The sequence below is a fragment of the Sinohyriopsis cumingii genome, chromosome 15 (genome assembly GCF_028554795.1).
Source record: "Sinohyriopsis cumingii isolate HCF-2022 chromosome 15, ASM2855479v2, whole genome shotgun sequence".
Classification (NCBI taxonomy): domain Eukaryota; kingdom Metazoa; phylum Mollusca; class Bivalvia; order Unionida; family Unionidae; genus Sinohyriopsis; species Sinohyriopsis cumingii.
The window spans coordinates 126498870-126525628 of NC_142975.1; the positions used below are offsets into that span (position 1 = coordinate 126498870).

Here is a 26759-nt window from a genome sequence, read left to right on the forward strand (position 1 = left end):
TTGTAATTCAAAGCCTAACTATGGACAACTGTTTCTTCTTTTCAGTAGAATTATCTTGCGAAAAAGATATTTCGTATAATAACATATAGTGTGGAAATACGTTCAAAGACTATTTCAGAAGCAAATGTTCACTTCGCGATTTCCAAATAACATTCTATGTGCTGCAACGAAATTATATAAGTTAGCTGTTGACCTATATATACACAGTAAAGAATGAAATAGACCGAGTCTTTGAGTTCCAAAAGCAAAAGGCAATATGCCCACTAAATTTTGCACCTGATGTAATTATATAAGATAATTTTAAAACTAAACCCTTACGGGCAACGCTAATATGGCATATATGCTTTATATTCAACCTCATTATTGTAAAATACATAAACACAGTAAAGATTTTATTTTTTTAAATGCAATGAATGACTAATTTATAAGCATATCGATTCACCTGTGCTATTATGCGATGAGGTATGTGAGAATGTAAATATGGTAGGTATTTAAACTTAGAATTGATCATTCCACCTCCAACTCCACATACATACAGCAAACACATACACGAAATATATATAATGTCGTCTGCACCGGTTCGCTTCACGATTGTTGTTTTAGATTCTATTATAAAGGCTTTGATGGGCGCACGATATAATTTTCCATTAGAGGCCTAGTAGCTGACAATTTACTGCAGAGAGTCATGAACAAGAAACAATATTTCATGTTAAAGATTGTTTATGATAATTGCTATGTCAAACAACACAATCGACTATTGAGTTGCAAACATTTTTTGCAGGGTAAAATGCACATAGCTTTTAAATGTCCTTATGTTTCTGAAAGGTTGTCTACAAAACCAATTGTGGAATTTACGCAATGTACTATTCTGTCTACATAATTTAAAAGTTACTGGTCATAATTTATGCCAATGGTGTATATTGACTTGAGCAGAATATCCATTACAGCCATTTTGCAATGTAGATGCTACACTATTTACGTGTAGGCACAGTAGCTTTTTTCTATCCCTGATAAAACTATATTTTTGTACTTGAATTCTAACTGGTCCTTTAAAGCTTTAATGGGTGAAATACCATCAAATAAAGTATCAAGGTCTTCCTGTGACCTTTTTAAATATAATATTTTATATATTTAACGTTTTGCAATGTAAAGTTAGCTATTGAACTACAAAGAATAAACTCCTGCCTTGGGATCCCTCTGTAGTCATAGGGCGCAAAAGGCGCTAGATGGTGATTTTGGTTTAAAAGTATCTGTCTATCTTGTTTATTGTTGCTGATGCGGGGATTTATTTAGTTTACGTGATTATCATACATGAACGACGCACAAAACAAACTCCTACATGGAGTATATCTGACTTATTGCATTGCTTCATGAGCTCATCTAGCACGTTGGCTTTGAATTTTATATCTAAATGCTAAACATTTGTTTCCTAATCGTGGAATTTATATTGTTTTCTCGCGAAGTGTGTGAGACCAACTTTAGTAATATAACGACTGCAAGAAACATTTTATTTCTTAAGTATACGGAAAAATTAACCCTTGATTCAAACAATTCTTACAATTTAAGTTTAACAGTACTCAAACGCCCCAAGTAATTTAACTACTGCTCTCGTCCTATTCAGTTTTCCCATATCTTGTGTTACAACAATATTAAATTACATATATTTTTATTATTCTGCAGGCGACTTTTTTGGATATCTGGTCATGATTCATCAATACGCATTAAGTCATCCGATTTAGAAGGGCTTGCAAAGAAGACATTAATATCAAGTGGACATTTGGACGATCCTAAATCACTTACAATATGCCAAACTGATTATGAGTAAGTATAGGAGATATAAAATCATACATAAGGCAGATATATAGGAATCCATATAAACGATAGATTTCAGATGTTAAGGCAGTAAGTCGAGAAGCATATAAAATATTCATTCCAGCTTCTTTTAATTGGATAGAGTATATACATATTTTATCAATCACTGTTATTGTAGATGTTAATGAATCACAAAGCAAGTGATATCAAATAAGAATATAATGAAATGCTGTCATACATGATTGTTTATAAAATTAACCTTGTAAACATTCCTATTCTGTACTCAAACATTTGTCTTTGTTGACGGAAGCATTTTAATAGAATGCCGTAAATAAAAATACTACCTATAATAAAGAATCTTGCTACACTTGTTGCACAAAGAATGCGTAGTATTGACAAGAAACTCGCTTGCTTCTAAATCACGTCGATTATATAGCTGATCTGTTTCAGTGCAGGAATGAATTGAAATTGGTCATCATGTGATAGTGCCGATTCTGAAAAGAATTTACAAGCAAGAGCTTTAAGCAACCCATTACTTTCTGATTTAACGAAATACATGAGTAAATTGTTCTGTGCTTTTTGAATAAATCGTCAACAAAGTCCAAATTACATCTTGAAAAGCATGCACAAGCATGTTCTCTTTCTATATTGTACATTTTTCTTTACACTTCCATCCCATCATCAATGATAAACACATAGAAAGGATCTATCTACCCACCCCTCTATCTATCGGCGATCGGCAAGCTTTTAGTGCATTAGTCGGATCAGAATAAAAATGTAGCACACTCAAGTATGATTTGTTTAAAGAAATCTGTATTGCTGACCCTTCCTGCTTTTGTGGATCTCATACGGTTAATAAATATGGTTTATTTTTTTAATGCATAATATATAGTAAAACAAAGACATCAAAAATTAATCTGACACTTTCCCTCCTTAATCTCAATACTGATTTGAATTATTTCTCGCTTGGGAACTATTCATATACTGCAGATCCGCATATATTAATATTAAAGGAAATATACAAAAACTTCTAATGAAAATTAACATATTTTGAAATTTCTAATCTCATATAGTCCCTAATTCAATAAATGAAACGTAAATTATTTACACCCTGCTACCTTGTTCCAAATGGTGCCAGAATTGGGATGTCGGATTAACAACAGAACGCTTTTGATGGTGATACAATATTTAATAACAAACGACTTGAATGAGCAATTAATTATGATTAATATGTGAGTGTATATGATCCAAATATTCGATCAATTAACATAAAACGCACGGACTTGATAATGAAAATACAAATAAATGACCTTACACAGTGCAAGGACAAGGGATGAATAATTCACAGTAATTTCACAACGAAAATATTGACGTGTTTTACTCAAATAGTAAACCAAATGCAGCATTTTACTTATATAGTAAAAATATATTCACTCAAATAGTGAAATTATGTAAACAAATGGGACGGATATACAAATTACCTTTACAGTCCAAAAAACACACTGGGTTTTACAACCCCAAAAATTAGCCCACGCCTAAAAGATTACATGCATGGAGTTACACACTCCGTCACCAGCACACTCGGCTACCAGTCACACTGGACAATCAAGCCGTTAGTATTCCAGATTGGTCAATCAAGCAGTCAGCTCCCAATCACCTGCTACTTGACCAGCAACACCGTTTATTCAGCTCTACGGCTGCTATGGTTCAGCTTCACAGCTGATACGGCCGACTTCTATGCTTAGTTCTGCAGCTAGTACCACGTCGACTCCGATCACTCCGATAACTCCGATCGCTCCGATCACTCGGGTCAGCTGAAAATACACCTAACACCGTGTACTGTTCATGACACGGGCATATACGATAAAACGTAATGACGTTATATACGGTAAGTTATACAGATTACATTATAAGCACAATTACAAAACAACAAACAGGTTCTGAAGTAAACCTAACCGTGCATGACAAGAATCTACGGTACTAAACGTTTCTTAAAAATGCTGCTTTATATTGCAAATATAATCCCTTGCTAAGTCACAAACCAGAATAAAACATACTTACATTACACTACGTAAACCGAAACTACATAGCAAACATACAAAAATAAATGTGGTAGTACAATAGTTATAACTTATACACAAGAAATTAATAATTCACATACCTCTACAGCTGAAGATGTGCAAGTCCTTAAAGTAGACCGCACACTGACAAGACGTTCCGTAATGTGAAGATTTAGTCTTACAGTGGGGCATTTATACACAGACGAAGTCGTCCTACATTGTCTGTGCACTGGTAGCATTCGGTTTTTCCCATTGAAAGCACTTCGCACGTGCGGCATAGGATGAACCGAACTCACTATTTTGAAATATTGTACAATATACATAAATCACCCTCGGGTATCGTTGTACACTAGCATTTAATAAATAAAAGGATTTATACAATTCCGTGAAAAGTACAAAGCTATTGTTGGCTTGAATTGAGTAAATAATGGATATATTTCATATACTGGACTAAATCAGTTGAGCTTTCCGTTATTGATATAGAACAAGCAAATTTTCTTTTCATTGTATGCTCGAACGTATTGCTTAGCTAATGTGTACAGATTGAAGTAGAAGAGCTCTTAATGCATCCACCGAGATAATGTCAACTGTTTACTTTTGAAACGATATTGTGTTGTGTGTATATTGGCATAGACGATGGCAATAGTAACACAGTTCTCGTTCCTGTGTCTAGGTAAGAAGGCACATAAACTACAAAATAAAAAAATTAAATGCGTTGTTCTATTCGAACCTGCCACTCCTGCATGACAAGCCGTCGTGTTTTTCACTAGATCGTTTAATTGAAAAAACATAGCGGATAATGTTATCGATGTGTATTGAATAGAGTTTTTTTAAAAAAAAAACAGTGATAACTCATTACAGCAAATTAAAAAAATTATTTCTTGCGGAAATCCAGTTTACTGTGTTTTACTCATTTACTGGCATGTAAATTATTTCATCACAGGTTGTACTGGATTGACGGGGCATATCTTAAATCTAGCGGCTTAGACGGAACAAACATCAAGGCGGTGTACAGTCTCAGGAGAACAATTTCTTTGCTGAGGCTATATAGAGTAAGGAGAGTTTCATTCATCACAATAATGTTACCTAGTAAATGGAGTACAGGGTTCATGCAGTTTGAAAATTATAGGACGGTGTGTGTACAACATTGGTTTTACCATAACGTTTGACCATGTCAAGCAGGGTGAGTATGAAAATAATTTAGAACATATAGATAAACAAATGAAAGATTTCAATGTGATTTGTGTTTTGTTTCGTACTGTTTATGGGGATTAAGAATGAGATCCTACATAAATGTCACTCAGAATCCACAATCGGGACGAATATCAATAGTGCAATTTCAAGGGGACAGTGATTCTCGGTTTACATCCTTAATGTGTTGATTTAGATGAGTTTGTTTCTAACTAAACAAGAGTTTGATCCATAACAAACATTTTGTGAACGTTAACGTTTCAAATTATATTGTATAATGGAGAAAGTTTTTGAATGGCCTTTGACTTTGTTTTGGGTTGATCCTAGAAAAGTCCGTTTATTTTGTAAGGGACAGGAAATCCTCAAATATTACTGATGATTTTGCTACGGTGACGGTGGATCTATATTATTTATAATAATTCTTCTAGAATGTATCATTTGGTTAAACATTTCCTAATAATATAGTGTTTGTGAACAATATAGCACAATGCTTAATATGAAATAAGGGCATATTGTAGAAAGTACCATACATTTATTTGCACATTTCTCATATCATCGTTGTCAATGTCTATTTAATATAAATTTTAATAGAACTGTGGAAAAGGCGTATGGTGGTAAATTGTGATTTTCATTCTGCTTATGCAGGGATTTCTTATTCAAGTGGTATCAACGTATACTTCGTCAGAAATACATTTGAGCTTCAAACAAGCAGCTGCTCCCCTAAACATTCACAGTAGTGATGGCAAAATTACTGATATACGAGTATTTGATCCTACATTCCAAAAGGGTGAGCACATTTTATACTTTAATTGCAAGATATACTATCCCATTATGCAAATGGTTTCTACATTATTTTATCAAACTTGTCTTATTCGTGTGAGAGATGTATTATACATAGTTTTCATGTCATATATGTGGAATACTAACGAATTAATGTAACTGGATTGAAATTTAAGTTTAGTAATACTGGTTTTCTGTTTGACCAATCCATTTTATAAATTTTATATCAAATTATTAAACTAGTACAAATGGTCAAATATTTAGCGCACAGTTGCATCGGATTTGGGCTAAATATTATCCCATCAAATATCCAACAAAATTAATTTCACTGGAAATATGTCTTGAGTTCTAAGGCGTCTAAATACGTTTTCAGAAACATTTCTGCTAAATTCCCTTATCATAATTTTCAATAAAGCAACGAATTTATAATCTGAAAACAAAACGTTTTCTATAATCATTATGCTGCTAAAACTACGTACAATTTCAGCTGTTACTAGAGATACTTCAGGAAATTTAAACTGCATTTCCTTGACTCTTTGAAGGCGATAATGCATATTTTGTTTGATATTAAATGCTAGATACATTTAACAGGTAGCAGAAAAATGTGTGCTTGTATAACCAGGTGATTACTTGAATAGTGGAGGAAATTTTCTGAGATGGTTTATCCAAAATTAAATAAATGTACAAATAAATACGTATGCGACAATATATATATATATATATATATATATATATATATATATATATATATATATATATATATATATTGCCTATAATGCCTTTTAATATTATATTATTTTTACATCTCAACTTCATATTGGGATTCTACTCGGTAAGGATGTATTCAGTTTCCTTCATGAAACACGCGAGCTCGCACATTACTGCTAGTCTCTTATACGAAGAGAAAGGATACCATTCAACATGGTATCCTTTCTCTTCGCAAAGGCAAAGAATGTGACGTTTTCTTTAGTATTTTACAGATCTTAATTTGCCGTATCGCATTTAAGATATTGTCTATAAAATATAGACATATACATATATGTAAGACATACCTTATATATATATATATATATATATATATATATATATATATATATATATATATATATATATATATATATATATATATATATATATATATATATATATATATCAGATCGTTTTCTTTACTTGTACAGTCATGGCAATAAGCATTATAAGACAAACCTATGCTATATGGAATATACTGCATGCACTATTCGTTTACTCTTTATTTCTAGTGGAATGCACCTCACTGGATTGTGGTGAGACGGATGTGAGAATAGATGCAGAATGCAAACTTGGTTTTCATCGTGAAGTTTCTGTGGGACATTGCAAGTCATGTGAGAATAAAAACAAAACATGTTAATTTATCATTTTTCAATAAATGAGTTATCATAGAGACTACCTAAATTCTTATGACATGCGCAAAAATGAAGCAATCAAAGGAAAGACAGTACATATGTAAGAGTTCGTATTAAGCACTTTCTTGTATGTAGGCTTGTTTCCATAGTTAACTTTACGAACATATTCGTATCTAAAGTAAACTAGCTCGTGCATTAATCAATAAAGCGATGAGTGAAGAAGTATATATAGTTTGATTAAATGTTTGCTTTTACCTTTTCAGGTGTTGAAAAGCATTTTAAAAAACATTTCAAAATTGATCATTTCTACAAGAGTTGCACAATCGACGAAAAAATTATTTTAGCATCTTTTTAAACCCCATTTTTTTCGCATATGCAAAACAAAACAACCCACAACTGTAAAGGTTTGCCTAGATAACTGTACTAAAAGGATCTTTAGTGGAAGTAGCTATACGCCTTTTCAGAAGTGTTAATTAACGCTTCGAGAATTTTATGGTTTAAAAGAGAAACTGAAATAGCATGTTGATATTTTGAAGGGAATCAGTGTGAGCCATTTGTTGGTCACTACAACTTACGAACGCTGATGATACCTCAATGTCATTGAAGTATGAACTATATTTATGCCAGCTACCTTTGTAGATACAATCCACGCTGACTAGATATAAACAGCACTTGCACTAACTTAGATACTTTTTTACATAACCTTTCGTATCACACTGCAGTGGTAAATTTAAGTTTTCTCTGTTTCGTAGCATATACTAAACATTAGCTTAAAAAACGCCAATCTTAAACTCACAATCGTATTCCAGATGTTAGATGAGAAAAGGGACATTATGGAGTTTCTCTGAGTACTGTGTTGTTAAGTTCCAATTTGATAGATGCAAAGAAATGAGTCACGTTTGTACAAGAAATATGACTTTAAAAGATAATCCGTCGCGCATGAAACATTCTTATGGATCGAAACAGCGAATGATTTGATATTGATCCTATACATTTTAAGAAAGTTTTGCTTCAGTTTAGTCATCATGTTTGTACAATTGTTACATTCTTTTTCAGCCCCTGTCAAAACAAATTTCATTCTGGTATCGGACTTTACAGATAATATGATATACCAGCTGGTGTTCGATGGAGGAGCAGTACATGCAATATCAATGAAAAGTACAGGAAGAGCAACCGGCATTGAGTATGACGAGAACCAAAACATGGTCTTTTGGACCGATGCCTCCACATTCAGGGTTAATTCAGCCTATCTTAATGGAACAGGAGAAAAAGTGATTTATTCAACAGGTCGTGTTTCCAAAACTATGGTGACATACAGAAAGTGTTAAATTATTAATTGAGATCAAATCAAGTTAACAAATTCACCTAAGGAAGGATTTCAGTCAAATTCGTTTACATTTAATAAATAAGACTTGGAGATTTCATAAGAAAATGAATAATTTAAACATATGGCGAGGCCTGAGCTCATTTCTTTGTACATATTTCTTTCGCGAGTGTTTTTGAAAACATCTGGACAATCAAAGAATCTAACACTAGTTGAAAAGTTGGAAACAATCTGAGTGCACAGGACAAAATGGCCTATTGAACAGTTTCTGTAATAAGATATATATATATATATATATATATATATATATATATATATATATATATATATATATATATTACATTATGCATATCGTATTAATTACTTAATGATTCCTACTTGTATATTTCAGCATCCGGATATTCGGATCGCCTTGCTCTCGATCATTCAACAGGTAATTTATACCATAGCGTTGTTTCTTCAAGCGACAGTTACATTGGGGTCATTTCAAAGCAAGGTCTGCACAGGAAATTGATTGTTGGTCTAAAGCAACCACGCGCAGTACGGGTGTACCCATTGAAAAGGTAAAAATGTCCCTTTTGTAACTGAAATGAAACTAGTGTAAACCTTTAAGAACGATTTGTAATTTACTTGTATCTGCTCATACGGCAAAATAATTTTGCCGTGAAGTAAAAATGCTACTCTTAGAAGTCCTCAAATTTATATAAAAATAAATAACTGCATAAAAAGCTGTTAATAAAAATACTGTGCTTTAGCAATTGCGATATATTACATCAAAGGACTGAATAATAGCAATCACTGGTTTTGTTCTGTAATCTTTCTAGCGGTAAAAGTAGGCTAATAATTGGGTTAATATAAAGACGAAAAGTCAGCCATTGCCTCTCCCGTAATAAATATGTTATTTAAATTTCAAAAGAAAAGTGTTGCAGAACACAAACTTCCCCATTAAGATAGTAACATGACTATAAAAAAGAGTATTAAAAAAAGATCAACCCTTACACGTAAATAACTTTTATTTCAGCTATGATTCTTTGTTATTAGTCGATTGTGCCTTTTATTGTTGTTTTACCTGATTCAAAATATCCTCTGACTACAGAGAATAGAAAAGTGTATTTTCGGCCAATGGAAGTTGGGTTTGTAACTATAATTTGCACCTCCATCCCAACATGTATTCACATGGTACAGTAAAAGAAATAAAATATATCATTAATTTGTATACTTAATGTTCTTTTTCATATGCTTTACGATGTCATTGTTACTAGAGATTTACTTTGGTTCAATAAATTAATTGAAAATGTTAACAGTTGATACAAATATACTTATAGCAGCCTCACTATAGCAGAAACCAAAATATGAATGGGTGTCTTGTTTTAATTGCCTGAATCTGTTTGTTATTGTCTTTACCCACCATCTCATATTGATTTTAAAAAAGAAAGTACAAAACAGTCATTTCATTCATCAACGTATAATTTCTAATATCTTTGTCGCCAGGGGCATATAAAACTGTTATTACCTTCGGTTCTCAATCCAAACATCAGTTTCTTCACTAAGACGGTATCCATATTTTCGTTGGCGAGACTGTATTTCTCGATATGCTCTGAATAATTTGGTAAATGTAGGAGTTACAGCCCTTTTAACTCATCATCTTCTCATTTTGTTCACTATTTTGGAGAGATATTAAAACTAAACGTTACACGAAATGGATGCAGACGACAGCTTTGTTTTTTACCTTCTACGCAACGAAACACTGTAAATGGACATTTCTAGGAACCAGAAAAGGATTTTGAGCAAGCTTGTATTTTTCTATAATGAAAACTTCATTTAGATTGAAATTCGAATTGCGATGACATAATTAGCAGCCTCTATTATAATTGCTAGGCTTGAAATCATAAATTGATGAATAAATTGAATAGGTTTCGTCCATTGTTTTGTATATTTGATGCCGTTTGTTAATGAAACAGGTAGTTGTGTAAAGGAGCATAGGCGAATACAATTGATCATTGAGTAAAAAGTAGGTGAAATCCTTTCATTGTCTAAGATGTCTGGAACATAATGGAGTACTCGTGGTCTTAAATCTTCAGCTGCTTACTGCACTCATCCTTTTGCCTCACCAAAAATCAGTTTTAACTTCTAATATACTTGCCATATGAAATCACGAAGATAGCAAAAGCTATCTATATATTTTTCTGAGTGGAAAATACATACATCAGTCAACGTTGCTGTATGAATTATTATTTTGCTTGATTTTTCAATTCGTTTTGTAAATATGTGCTGCTTTTGTAAAATTTTATAGTTTGTTATTTTGGACCGACCATCACCAATCTCAGCCTCACATTGGAAGGGCCGCTATGAATGGTGGGAAGATATTAATCTTAGTGAAATCAAACGTGATTTGGCCCAACGGACTTGCAGTTGACTATTCTTGTAAGTGTCACTCCAAAGAAGATTTTAAAACATTGCATCCTTCTCACATAATATAAATAAAATGTGTGATTGACCTATGCATTATAATTGTGATGAGGTTTGGTTTAGGACCAAATGTCGATGGCTAAAGGCTTAAATATATAACTCAGAGGCTATTTTGAATCATTATAGCTCAAGCTGAATAAGACACGACATAACTTAAATAAGGAAAGACTCTAGAAATAATGACCCATACCACCGGCGCCGTATCCCACATGACATCTAGCGTTATTACGATGTCCACACATAATGCCACAATAGCGAACTAGACACACAAAAAACAAAGGAATGAAGGAAAATGTAAGCCAGCCGAACTGAAAATTATAAGCATCATTTGAAAATTGTTAAACAAAAGCTTGTTTTAACTTTGCTTATTTCTCAAGAAGTAACTAAATCATTAAAAATTCTACATAGCTATCAGATGGCAGAAACAATAGCATCAATAAACATCTGAATTCTAAATGAAGCATAAAAGCCATGTCACGTAAATCTATAGTAAAATCATCTTCAAGATACGATATTTTTCCGATTCGTTAGCCAAACAGATTCATTCAATTTTAGTTTATTTTGCATTTGCTAGGCAATCTAGTATAATGGCATTGGCACTGTGCGCGAATAAAACGCTTATTGCGATTTTAAATGCCCGAGTTCTAACTTGTGGTTGAGAGATTTTAGAACTACATACATGGAATCAGTGGGGTTACGTACAATAATAAATTTCTGAACACACCAGAAACGAAAATACAAGAATATTGCTAACCGGTTGACATTTGATATTAAACGCTTCACTAGAGTTAGATGGATCTGCACACATTTCCGCATATTTGTTTTCTTCAAATGTTGTATTTTATTGTTTTACCTTTTTTGGTAAGTACCTGAATTTCAATCCAGTATGAAGTCAAAACTAATCTATTTATATATAAACATTTATTTGCCATCAACCTTCTAAAGGTGATGGGACCCCCATGTTGTTCCTCCATTATTATAAATGGTAACATCATGTGCTTTATTCCGTTTGATATGTAGACTGAAACATAAACAGATATGTAATCTATATTTATTGCTTAATTCCAGTTGCATTAGTAGCTAACCATTTACTTCTAAAGGTATTTTACGTCTATTTCCCATAAAACTAGGGACAACTTTCCTTTGGTACATCGATTCACATATTCTGCAATTAAAGGGATGGGTATGGTGCTTTTTGTGAGATTGGTGTCTCGTCCACAGTAAAGAACATAATAGCTTGACTTCTATGTAGGTCTCATCTGGAGGTAATTGAAAACAAAATGAAAAACAGACTACTGTTAATCATAGACGTTTTAGCAATAACAGTGATATAGTTCTTACTTATTTATATGCATTAATTTATTTTCTCTTGCAATACTATGCAGTTAGGAAATATCTCACTCCTTATTGCAGGGTTACTTTGGGGCTGAGGGAAAATATTATTACGAAATTTGGAGTCAGCGACTTCGAAACGGAGAAACTAAATTAAGATGTTTGTCCATCATCTGCTCTCCCATTAACGACACTGATGATATTGTCTATTAGATATTTTATATGTCCTACATACACTCGCATTGTTTGTCTATTTATAGACGTCAGTAGTAGATACTATTGGTATTAGGACCACTTATTGATTCCGAAATTGTGCGGTTTCTCTGAGGGTGAAAACAGAATGCAGAGAACCTGATTAAGAGACATTTTACTGCATAGTGTCAGTAGCAAGTAAAACTGTTTGTATCAGATGAAGCATCCTTGCCAATACATCCGAGAAAAAAGAGAATGTATTCGATTCTAAAGATTTGTCATGCAATTGGAATAAAACATAAAACATACAAATTATGGTTCTGTAGTTGCACTTTTATGTTTGGAAGATATGACTCATGCTATAACAATTTCCAAGCTAGGATATAAAAGGAATGTTTAACAATGCCTGCTTTTTACAACATATTTTGTTATTGTTTCCTGAAGAGACATTTCATATAGCATGTATATCTTTCTAAAATTATAGCACATATGTTTTTATAACTTATAACTACCACTATTTTAAAGACCATTTACAATCGGGGAAACGTATTCAATGATTATGATATTAATTTCAGCGGACCGCATTTACTGGACTGATGGATATTATAATCGGATTGAATATTGCGGACTGGATGGGAGTGGGAGAACACTGTTAGCAGAAGACCTTGGGGCTCACCTCATGGATATCGGCATTGGCAATGATTTTCTGTATTACACCGCATGGAACAAGTTGTAAGACGTCTTTTTGTTTGCTTTCTTCACGATTTAGGAACAAACTGTAATAAAGCTCACGCATCAATTGTGCTCATATCTATAGTCTCTATTAATTTTCTCTGAACTGATTCGCATACACATGAACACGTGTTGGCAACATATACGTTAAATGTTACTAAAACAATATATATTGCTTATTCTAAGTTAAAAAGCAAACCTTAAACTGTATGTTTCCAAAGGCGAATCGTACTGGTTCTAGCGAAACTGTTAACAAGAATTAACATAAAATAATGTGTTTGTCAGACATTTCTAATCAATGTTACGCAAGCTAAGATGCAGTAAACGATTTTATACATGTGTTAGGCTTTCAAAGTGAGGTAGGAAAAGACAATGTTACAAACCTCAATATTTTTATTCAGTCTACAGGGAAAAACCATAATGTCTACTATCGTTATTCATCTATAGGATATTAATGTAATCAAAGCATGAAAGAAAAGAGGTAAAACAAACACATTTCATTATCAAAATGGCACATTGCTGTATACTGTTTTGAAATAAATGAATTTCACAAAATAACCATGTATACATATAACATAAAATATGACAGAAATGAAATATTGTTTGATGGACTTGGGCTTTTAGGTATGAACCCAGGTGCTAACTCACTTCCGGTGCTTAATGCTCATTCGTGTAAAATATTTGAGCAACCCGTGCATGTGGCACACCAGTTGAATTACATTGTGTATCCACAAAGAGTAAAACGATATGTTGATGTACGGTATGATATATAAATATATATATATATATATATATATATATATATATATATATATATATATATATATATATATATATATATATATATATATATATATATATATATATATATATATATATATATAGAGAGAGAGAGAGAGAGAGAGAGAGAGAGAGAGATATTGTTACGAGTCTATGGATTCAAATTAAGTAACAGACAAGAGCGAAAACCAACACGTTTTGTACAATTCAACTAACAATGTATTTACCTAAAATAAAAATGTGATAACTAAAAAACTTCAATTGTTGTGAATTAAATCCAAAATAGTCCTTAAAGTTCTATCATAAATCCAAATGTACAGATTCCAATTGAATTACAGTAACGTTGATAATATATTTCAATTTTGAATGTGTTGATGTGCCTGTAACTTCGAATATGTTTTGCCAATGGCCTGGAATGAGGAGATGTGCTGACAGTCTTTTATAATATAAGCCTAAAATTGCCGTGTCTGAATTCATTATAATTCCAAATTAATGACTTAGTCCAAGAAGTATTAATGGGCACTTTGAAATTCCAGTCAATAATTTAAATAAATAAATCAATCACAAATTAAAAACTGAACACAACAATAACACTGACTCTGCTTAAAAGTTTGAGGCAGGAATGAGTAACTCTTTATCTGGTACACAACATTTATATCAAAGGCTAATATACAATACCAAAGCCACTATGTAGGTGAGTCTCCTCTCTAAAATGTTCAAATTTGTCAACAAGTATATTAATTTGCAAGAAGGAAATTGATGTCCTAGACTCATAATCAAATAAATATATTTACCACCATTAATAATGATCTGAGTATTTATTATATGCAAAATATTAGCTATGCATTATGTTGTTTTCAAAAATAAAATCGCGTGTTAGTTATGAAATTAACTTGACTTTGGATAAAGCACATATACAGAATACAGATATGTATATCATACAGTCATCAGAAAAAGAAAACAAACAGTAGAAAATGAACAAACACAACAATAACACATACAATATATATATATATATATATATATATATATATATATATATATATATATATATATATATATATATATATATATATATATATATATATATATATGAACAAATAGCATGATCGTACATGTCAGAAAAGTTTAATTTCATGCTTTAAGGAGATTCGAACTCTACACTACCTCAATCACGCACACCGCCCAAAACGGATGTTACAGACTGTGGTATAGGCATCAGTGCGTAGAAGATACTAACAGTATAATTCAGGAATAGCACGTTTGTTCTGGTGTAAATTGGTAATCATTAATAAATAGTTATATATACCATAGTGTCTGTCTTAGAAATCTGGGAACACTATGTACAGATGAGAATTCATTACTAAATCGACATGTGTGTGCGTCTGATACACACGGTTGCCTATACCACCAACTCTGGGACATCGTTTTTGGCCATGTACCCATGGTCGAGATGGCATAGGGTTCGGGTCCTTACAGCGAAGGCGTTGATTGACATTTACCCATGTATCAAATTAGAGTTCTCTAACCTGTCTGATCATGTTGCTTACTCGTATTTATAAAAGTTATGTTAGTATTGTCAAGCATTCTCCTGTAGAATCCAGGATAGCGTATTCCCTTCCTTTTGGTGTGTATTGAACATATAATGAACATACCATGTATAGTTAACATCACTTATATAATTACGCTAATAATTATAATGATTAATTGTCCAGGTACTGGAGAAAAGACATAACAATGAAGCTTTGAAAGAAAATTTTGACACACGATCTTTCTAGATATTTAGGCTGTTATGCGTTTTTCATGAAATATATATTTTAAATTATTTCTCTCCTTACAATTTCATATCCGGTACATCCCACACAAATCAAACATTTTTCTGGAATATCTCATAGTATAGTATGCTGATTTTGTGAGGAATTTTGTCTAATTAATGTAAACCAGACTATGTCAAAATAATGAAATTTAGATTGTCTTGCTAATTTATTTTAATCATTACTTGATTCACTGATAGTTTATTTAATATTTGATACAATTAAACTGAAACAATGGGTTGTTTTTTCAGACAATGAGAACTACTACAGTATCTCAGAATTGTCGAAAGAAAAGAAAATGAACCATAGATCGGAGTAGAAAGAAGAAATATCCGTTGCAACTGACTCAATAGTTCTTGTGCCTCACTTTATATGTCTTTAAAACATGTGATAAAATTTGACAGAGCTAGATCCATCAACTGTCATAAATAAAAATACGCATGCTTCACTGAAGCAACTTTCATCTTTGAAATTTCGTACAAAGAACAACAAGCCCAGATGCACATATTATACTATGTAGATAAACAAGCGACTTAAGGCTTTCCATTGCTTTCGTTTGGACAATAAGTGTTCGCAATTTACCGTGTATTCACATTACTATGTCTACTAATATTTTATATCTTTCAAGATGATAATTCAGATCTGTAACGCGATGTTTCTTTTTTTTTCTGTCGTGTCATTTAGCTTGCCATTGACAGTGAGTTGAAGTTAATATTAGTACATGTAGTGATTCCCTGTCATGCAACTTTGAGATAGTACTGTTTGAATTACTTTTGCAACAATGACTGCATTTCTTTCTGGATCCATTTGTCTTTTACTTTTAGTCTACATTTTGTCTTCTTTTTACATAATTTGTTATATGTCACTGTTCATTTGTGCGATGGTGAAAATATGATTGTCTTGCAGATACATAACCGCCATAAGTAAATCGAATCCAGATCAAAGGGTACGTATGTTTGAGTACCCTGAGTTTGGCCGTCTGGATGCCTTGTTAGTATATACATCTGATTTACAACCAAGTAAGTAGTTCTTGACACAACTTTCGTTAATAATTTAGCTTTTGTTTGCACATTTTCCGATAGATTTTTCTAGCTGACAAATCTAGAATTGGCCCCCTCCAAACAAAAAAACGTGATAAATAACTAAGTACGATTTATTCAACCCCCACATCTGTTATTGCCTTTGACTGTTGAACCAAAGATAATTTTCGCCACAATTGATGTAATACTTGTTTTTGTTTTATGTTTTGTTACTTGCAAATTCAATGCAGTCTACAATCGTTTCCACCACAACCCAGGTCGTTTCCTTACGATTATAGGTAAACCTCAAGGAGACCTATGGGTGAATTGTGAGCAATACATTAGTTATTTTGAGCCTTTAACATTCCCTTTAAAATGAAATTAAAAGGGGAGTGAAAGTTGTATAACTATTTAGGCGCTTTCTTCAAGCTGTTGAAGACAGAAGACACTCAGGTGATACAACGTGCATTCAGCTTGCTAGTGCTACGTTACAAGCATTGTCCTAAACAAAATCAACTGTGTCGTCACCTAAAGGAAGCAATATTACAAAATACAATGAGTTTTAAAAAAAAACTTATAAAAGTGCTTAATATTTTACAGCGCTGAATTATTAGACGACACGTATAGTGGAGCAATTATTTCAGGACCCTTATACAGGAACTGCATTGAACTTAACAAACGTCCTACACAGATTTAATTGGATAAGTATCCTGTTCTTGTGCTCACTTATGCATTAATTTAGAAAGCTTTATCTTTTTAACATTTGTGCAGTTCATTTCTATTTTTCTCTAACATACCATTTTGTAGGCATTGCGTATCCACTTTTGTCTTGAAATGCAGTAAAGAAATAGTACATATATTCACACATTACTCTAAATCAATACGGGTCTTAATTTAAAGGGCATCCTGAGTGTTCTGTCAATAATGGGGACTGCAGTACATTTTGTCTGCCAAATGGAAATGGAAGGTCATGCGCATGCGAAGACGGAATAGAATTGAAGGATGACGGGAAAAGATGTTCAAACGGTAGGAATTTAGTCGCTGAGTTATTAATGATTGTCATTTACAAAATCAAATAAAGCATTCTTCTACTGTATATTTAGAACGTGAATTGTTATAGTTTTGTTCTCTGTTTAAATCATGTGACCAGATGGTTTTCTTTTACCGTCAACAGTTTATGATATGATCATTGTCTCATGTTAGATATATGATATTAGATCATTTAATACGATAAGTTTTCAAGACGCATTAGACATCGTGATTCAGATATAACGTCTCTGAGGAAGAACATCAGAACACTTTTCAGACTTAGATGTCAGCCATGTATTGGAACTGGCAGATGGGGTGTTTGAACTCGTTAGCTTGTAGAAAATTTAAAATGGCTCATTTTATTGCAGCAATATGTGGAAGGTTTCATAACCATCAGCACGAACTGTGAAAAACAATATTTTTTATCAGCATGGCATGTTTTTAAATATCTTCTTAACTGCATTGGTATATAGCATTTTGTCTTCCAAACTTACATTATAACGTATGCACTTACATCACATAGAAAAAATGTCGTGTAGGTAGGTATTTGGTTGTATTTATTATCTGCAAAGCCATGTATCCAAATACCCTAAATTGAATGCAATTGATTTTGATAGCTTCCACATTTTTTCATCACAAAAGGTATTGCCGAAAGAAGTATGAAGTATTTTCGTACTTCCTTTATTCTGTAATTATATGTGATGCTTGACAATTGAGAGAGAATTTTGACAAGTAGTATGTCCAAGAGTTACAACGAAGATTGTGTTCATTTCAAACATTTAGCTAAATTTCTATTCAAATCTCAATATTGTGGACACTATCACTGAATGACTTTGCGTTCATACAGCTTCCACACTTTCAGAACACACATATGACTAGTTAGATATGTCTCACACAGGTGTAAAGGCTTGGGGATACTCATCTCTTGATGTAAAGACTTTAATTTCAATTTAATATACAAACACATTTTAAGTATTGGCTTGTCAAAACAATAATAAGTGACATCCATTATAGATCACGAATCAGATTTGTAGGTATGAAATTAAAACGTTTTTGCATCTAGTTTGTAGAAGAAGAAAAAGACGATGCTTGTACAACCTTTTGCTGTAACATTTTTTGAAAATGTTTCCAACCGTTTCTTTTATTTCGAACACTGTCATTAAATATATTCCATCCATACTGTTGTCATGCGGATCCACCTTACCGTCTCGCATCTTTTTCATTTCTGCCAAATATCAATGATTGTTTTCCATATACAGTGCTACAGTGTCCTGCCAAGATAAATAATGGCCGAATTGTATCACCGTGCTCCCGGTTTGTAGACAGCAAATGTTTTTTCGTATGCGATACAGGATATTCTGCTAGACATGGCTTACTAGAATTGAGATGTGATGACTACGGATATTGGGATCCGCCATCACCCTGCGAAGGTATGCATCTTGTTAAAGAAACAAATAACAAGAATCCGTCTGAACATTGCAACTGAGAAACATCCTTTCAGTGCTATAAACTTGGATCAGAGAATTACCCCCGATCTCTTAATGAGTTAAATCAAATATAATTTATTTTCAAAACTTTTATGTCTGGCAGGATCAACAGCAATACCTACCCATACTCTCACATTTTCATTGCTGAAAAATGCAGTTTATATCATAAATAAACACTATAGGCAAAGACATTAACACAATACACTATATTACCTCATCTTAAAATACCGTACTCAAGTTTCCTCCTTTGAACTACAAGGTCTCATAAAACCAATATAACGTTTATAGTTGAAAACTTGTTTTATGCGGCACAGATAACAAATGCGTCATAGTTTGAGGCAGATAACAACACTACACTAAACCACTCCTACAGAAATAACACACTGCTACATTGAAATCCCAAACATTATATTTGATTAGCACAACACATTCACGCATTCTGGTAGGGATATGATAACACCAAGATTATAAACGAAAACCTTTGATTGTGATATCATATTGATACGGTGGTACAAAAGTATTTTGAAACTTTAGCAATTTCTTCAAGACTTAGAAAAACTTACATGATAATGAATTATACATGCATTTTAGACAGATGATATAAATATGTCCGTATCTAGGGAGAGTGTATATTGGTTAGCAATTTGGGAAGGGTTCAAAGCATATTCAAAACTAGTTACCTTAAATTATAGCGATAAGAGAATAAATGTTCCAATGTGTTGATTTGAATATTAAATATATAGGCAAATACTTCCTAAAGGATGCAGCGTTCCAAAATTACTTTTAGCTATGATAACAGCGATGTAAGTAGCATCAGTCTTCACAGTAAAACACCGCAGTATGAAGAAAGAGTGAATAAATTACGTATTTGATGTAGGGAAATATACCAATTTGTATTTGGAAAAGTTCGAGCTTGAAAATCTTGCAAGAGCAATCTACAATGATTCAAAAATAAAACATAAAATTTATTTACGAATGTGACCAATTTGTAATAGTACATTTTGGTTCAGAATATGATGTAGCTCTGCTAGATTCAAAAGACAAAATAGAAAAGCAAAAGTTGACATAAATTGGAAATAGAGGGAAAGAAATTAAATCAATGTAGACACGGGAAGCATTAGAAACACGTTTTGTTTAGGAGAATATTAGAATCTAGCTTCAACACAAATCTTTGACTCCTAGCTGTTTAAATTGTTCCCATGCAACCTTTTGCTAGAAAAACAAAAAACGTCGAATTTGCCGTTTCAGGCAAAATAAATAAATAAGTATAGTACATTAATTCTCTGTTTAAGAAAGAATGATTTCTCAGGAATTCAGTTTACTCCGTTCTTAGTTACTTTCCTTCTGAGCAATACTGAAACACTTACATAACCGACTGTAACTGAGAGAGAGAGAGAGAGAAATTAAGAGATAGAGAGAGGAGGAGAGACAGATTTGCTGAGTAGGTTATAGCTTGTGGGGTTATTTTAAATTTCAACATGTAACCTTTGGTCATATCAACGACGTACAAAGTAATTTAATTTGTATTATTCCTGTTTTCTACAGGCTCTGCCTGTTGAAATGTTTACAATGGAGACTTTATCACGTTAATTGGCATTAAAGGCGATGAAAAATAAGCAATGAAAACGTTAAATGTCAACACAAAAGATGTAGACAGCAGTGTACTAGATCTTGCCTGTAAACTGTTATTCACGTCAGATAAATAATACACAATTAGCAGAAACATGTCTGTTTGGGCAGCTTAACTTAGACAAATCTTTGAATACTTTGCCAAATTAGAAACAATAACTACATCAATGGGAGTTACAACTAACGTTTCACTTTAGCCTCAGTGACTAACGTATAACAAATGTACTTGACCTGTTGAAGTATCTGATGCAGCTACTACTCGGTTTGAATAGAGTTGATAAGAAAATACTTAATATCTACGAAGATAAGACATTGACTAATAGTAAGTTTTGCAGTTAACGTGTTGACAATAAATAAGCAGAATTTCAGAAACATATCGATTTAACATAACAGCAAAATAAATACGAAAATGTAAAGGCAAATCTTTCAGTAAGTCTGTTAAGTTATTTTTCAGGCCCTCTATTGAACAAAGAAATCGTTTGTTACAAATATCGTTCTTTTCGTGCAGACTTTTTGTCTGTGCTACATCTTGTTTAGCATCCTTCCATCTTTATAGTAATGTGTAGCAAAATAGTGAAACAAGGTTAACATTTCGACATGTTTTCTATCTCTATTTTAATTGTTTTAATCGGATTGACGTAATATTGTATATCTAATTCATAAACGAGATGCGACGAACTGGCTGTCAAATATTGTTAATATTCTCTTTTCCATCGGACATTTACTAAACAATTGATCTTACCTATGGAAGTTCTATTTGGTTCTCTCAATGGTTCATTTAGAGGAGTGTTTAATATTTATTTCCGAAGCATATAAAAAGTTATTATTGTCTAAGTTAATACAATATTTTAGGTTCTTAACTAATTCAGGCAAATCTTTGCTTGAATATATTTGTATCAGTCTCCTTCAGATAACATCGATTTTCCTAATAGTGAAAAGTACCAAAGTTGTTGAAAGATATTTAAATATATGTTAACTATTTTAACTTCTGAAAATTGTAGAGCAAACAATTTTACCATAGATATGTGGATGACTGAGCGGTAAATTGGAGTTAAGATTACATGCATAGGTATATATATACATACATCAAGAAAATGTGATGGGGTTAAATTCAATTCAACTTGTGTTATCAGCACCATGAGTTCTCTTTATGCATTTGTTCTCAACATATTACGTAGGATGCCTCGATACGTAATCTCAGCATGATTTCAAAATATTTGGCAGATGTGCAAGGGAGCAGTGAACAAGGGATTTCACAGTTGAAACAGAGATATCGTACCATCATTCTCACGATCAACAATTGGAAGACAGAGATACTTTTTAGTCTTATAATATTTATATTTTTCATCCAAAATCGGTAAGTTTGAAAGATAACATGTTAAGTTGTATTTCATGTAGATCTGCATAAGTAAAGGCCATCGGAAAAGAGTCATTAATGAATCCTTAAACAATTATTTACCACCATAAATACTTTATAGTTACTATTATTCATAACAGGCCCATAATATACTGAGGAAATTTCTCACATTCATGGATCGTCAATTCAAGAATATTAAAAGTAACATTTTGAAATTTTTCAAATGATAATAAAATAATAATAATAATAATAATAATAATAATAATAAAATGTTTTAAAATGTTTGAAGTGATCTTGCCTTTATGGGTCGTGTAGTTCAATTTATGTCAGTCGTACTTAATGAAACTGTTGTTTAACATTTAGGAGGCATAGAGAGCAAGCTTAAAAAGCAATGGAAGGACGACTTCAACGATATGATTGAGAGCAATATATGTTTTTCCTGTGTTTTGATCCGAATAACGAGACGATTACGAGAGCACGAAACGGTCAGTCTTCACAAGATATATATCGTGATATATACAAAAGACTCGAAAAGCAAAACGTTGTAGCCTCCATGGTGTTCACTTCATGGATATAACTTCCAAGTGTAAGGGATGAATTATTAATATATGTATAGAGTCAATCCAAACATTATCGTTGGTACTCACAAGATTTTAAATTTCATACGCAAATTGTGAGTGAATAATTGAACATCGAATATCTGCTTTTGGAATCTTCATTAAAGAGCATACTTTCTAAACTATTGTTTTCTATATTCCCTACCGAAGACATTGAATTGATTACCACTCCATATCGCCTAGTTGAGTTGATAGTTTTACCCTACCGAGATTGGAAAAACTAAATATTGCATCTGTCACTTAGACTATTTACACGCCAAGAGGCATCTGTGACATTGAGAAATGGGCACTACCAGGATTGTTATCACGCCATGTCCTATTTTTCATGTTCATCGGATGACAATATGGGGATTAATTTCACGCTATATCATATATGACACGTTTATAGGTGAACACTGCTGGTACTGTTCTCATGTGATATCATATCTGTCACGTGATAGGTGAACACTGATAGGACTGTAATCACGCCATTCCACATCTGTTGCTTTGATAGTTGAATATTATCGAGTCTGTTATTTTGCCATTATTCAATCTGTCACATTTATAAGTGAACACAAATGGGACTGTTATGCCTTTTCACACATTACACGATGATTGATAAACACTACTGAGACCGTTGTCACGGCATATCACCTCTGTCGCATTTTTAATTTTTTGACAAATATTGAAATTTTATTGTTGTATTTACTGAGTGCACGTGGTTTAAGAAACACGCCCGTGTTGTGCGTGTAATGTATGATATTTTCTCTTAATAACATAAATCCCATGTATAAAAAAACTGCAAAATTAGAATTATTTCTAATTTAATATTTTGGTTTTGAATTGCTCAAATGCGAGTCATTAAGCATGATCATATTGCCACTTTTTGGTATTGATGGCAAATGTAGCTACGACTATGATTTATTGTATCTGTACATTTGCAAAATTGTTAAAATATTTGATGAAATTTATTATTTTAATTTTTGTTATCCTCGATTACTCATCCATATTAATTTTGTGTTAAAGAATGGTACTGAACAAATATCTTGAAACAATATAAAGTTTGAAGATTGTTAATACTCCTAAAGTACATGGTTTTTCGGTGCCGATGTAACAGTTTTCAAAATATATGTTTGTAAATATAATATAAAGCAATTATAACTGCATAGTTATGTCATATTGTTTGTATCTTTTACATAGATGAATATGTAGATAATAAACGATTGTCAGGATGACACTCATCGATTTGCAATGTTGAATGATTAATCCTATAAAATATCCATCTTGCACTCTCCTTGATTCATGTCTCGATCTGCATCATATATCTTCCTTTTGCCTGTATTTAACATATTTTAAGACCTTATTCTGTAGTATATTTTTGCATACTCAACTTTCCCTCCCACTATGACGACCTAGTAATTAGTTCTCATCTACCTACACAGTCATTCCGGATTCTTATGAAAGAAATCAAGGTATATATAATTAATTATACAGAATTATAAATATACATCAGATATAACGGAAAGTGATATCCATGGATTCTACAGAAGAATGCTTTATAATAGTAGGCAGAATTAATATTTAAATCAAATATTACTACCATACAGGTTAAAGAATTTTTAATTCTTACTCTACGGAGATTCGATGCCAGGTCCCGTTTGGATCTAAAATCTTTTTACCATATTTAATACATGTCCCCGGTTTGACTAATGAGAACATCGTTTCTTTGTCCTTATATATCTAAAATACATAACGTACCTCCCCAAAGAGGATGTCACATTCTTGGAACTGATCTTCATCAAAGCTTAGTGATCAGATGATGTGCTCCATAAATTATGAATTATTATAAATTGTTTATTCTTTTCGTCTAGTTGTATTGCCATAGTTAGCTCGAAGTTTTGTGTGTCAATCTGCCTTGTGACCAGCTTCTGCTTGGAAACTTTTTAACTTCCAAGCGAGCATCTATTGCGCTTCTATGAACACTGTGGATCAATTATATAAGTCTTTCGTTTTACGTTCTACCCCCTTCTACCTGGTGTCTGTCTTACTTTCACGGCGCATCATTCGTTAGCATAGCATCTTTTTCACATGTCTTTTTCAAATGCCGTTTATTTTGATTGCACATTTTTAGTCGTGGAGTATATTTCTTCATCTGTAAGGACACCGGTATATGTTGTAGACTTACAGTCAGCACCTGGTGTAGTTGGACGACGCCTGATTTATATTCAAGAGTATCAAAATGCCCAATACATAAGACAATCTAACTTCTTGACGCTGACTCATATATTAAGAAATTAGATTTCATGAACATTTGCATATTTTCGTATATCAGAACCATACAATCTATAAATGGATTATCTCGGGAGAACCGTGCTTTAAGGCATTTTTGATTGATACAGATTAATATAGGTGATCAGCTTTAAGAATGTGACCAATTTAGACAGCAAGGTTTTCAATTATCATAATGCTAATTTCTTATAAATTGTTGTTTATCCTTATTAAATTTTAGCTAGTATGTGGTTTTATTAAACAAGTATGTTTTGCTGCTAAAGAAATAAAGCAAAAGTGTGAGAACAGGAAAGAATCTTAACATCGTTTTTTTCACATTGCATGTGAGCTTGCGAAATGTAGATTTCAATGTAATTTAAATCTGTAGTTATATTCATTAAATCCGTCCCTCAATACCTATTTAGAATAGGCTATCGGCGTGAAATTTAGTTAAAATACGAACAAATGTCCATTCTGTTCAAATGACGAATGTGCATGAGTTGAATTTATATTTGGTCAATCTTCAATCGTTTGGTGAAGAAAACAAAAGCGAACTTATATGACCTGGATAATTATGAGGTCCGATTCTTTTCTACTGTGGTCGTATCAAGAAACCTGCATTAAGCCTATGTTACAAAACTCTCATGAGTTTCATTTATCCTATTAAAATCGCTTTACTGTTCCCACTGTGGAGAAAGAATATTACCGAACAGGATAGATAATTTTAACGTGGTTTATACTGATAATCGAACACCAGGGTCAATGATTATGGCACCCATTGCCTAACCTGTACGCATCAGACTCCATAATTACATACAAATAGTGTCAGCGAAGTGAGAACATATGGTTGCATTATATATGAACTGAAATGTAGTAGCATAAAAATAACAATTTCGGCCAAAGCATTCTACAAAACCAAGTTTCTGGTCACACCATATGCATGCGAGTTATTAGGAGACGACCATGTAAGAGGACACTCATGTCGGGAACAAGAATTTAGCCTAGTTCTGTAACCAGACAAAACTACTATTATCATACTACTTAACATTTTCTACATTGTGATAAAACTCCCTGTCGACCTGCAACGTACTTACATAAGTAAGGTCCAAATTACATGCATTAGGTATATTTGCCACACCACTTGTTTGGCTAACCATGTTCAAGCAACCTCGTGAGGGACCTTTGCCGCACTCACCAACGTTCCAATACCAGCTTCACCTTTCCAATAACCGCGCAGACTGTAGTAAATCGAGGCTAGTTTTATTGTTATGTAGAAGTCCTTTAACTCCAATGAGTGGACTTTATCCATCCGAGACAGAAAATCCCATTGCGATCTTATCCTTCATACCTGCTTTGATGATTCATCTTTATATATATATATATATAGCTCATTTTTTTTCCGTTAACTTAACATTGTCAGAATCGTGCAATATTACTCGATACTGAACTCGCGTGCAAATTCACATATTGCATTTACATGCATAAAGGAACTACTTTCTATTGTAA

General features: G+C 32.7%; 1 protein-coding gene across 3 annotated transcripts in view; it reads left to right on the forward strand.

The window, feature by feature from the left end:
• Positions 1 to 24230, forward strand: part of LOC149782709 (low-density lipoprotein receptor-related protein 6-like) — a 49611-nt gene extending 25381 nt beyond the window's left edge. The window contains exons 8-20 of one of the 3 annotated variants that reach the window (XM_089934211.1): positions 1681 to 1821; positions 4816 to 4924; positions 5709 to 5850; positions 7103 to 7204; positions 8282 to 8512; positions 8941 to 9112; positions 10843 to 10973; positions 13118 to 13274; positions 16775 to 16887; positions 17788 to 17913; positions 19176 to 19346; positions 22257 to 22389; positions 22753 to 24230. In XM_089934211.1, the coding sequence (XP_089790337.1) occupies positions 1681 to 1821; positions 4816 to 4924; positions 5709 to 5850; positions 7103 to 7204; positions 8282 to 8512; positions 8941 to 9112; positions 10843 to 10973; positions 13118 to 13274; positions 16775 to 16887; positions 17788 to 17913; positions 19176 to 19346; positions 22257 to 22389; positions 22753 to 22774 (1750 nt within the window). In that variant the 3' untranslated portion in view covers positions 22775 to 24230. Of the gene's footprint in view, positions 1 to 1680; positions 1822 to 4815; positions 4925 to 5708; positions 5851 to 7102; positions 7205 to 8281; positions 8513 to 8940; positions 9113 to 10842; positions 10974 to 13117; positions 13275 to 16774; positions 16888 to 17487; positions 17914 to 19175; positions 19347 to 22256; positions 22390 to 22752 lie in introns of those variants that run through there. The other 2 variants (XR_016414426.1, XR_016414427.1) reach the window with 2 other exon arrangements.
• Positions 24231 to 26759: the final 2529 nt, after the last annotated feature.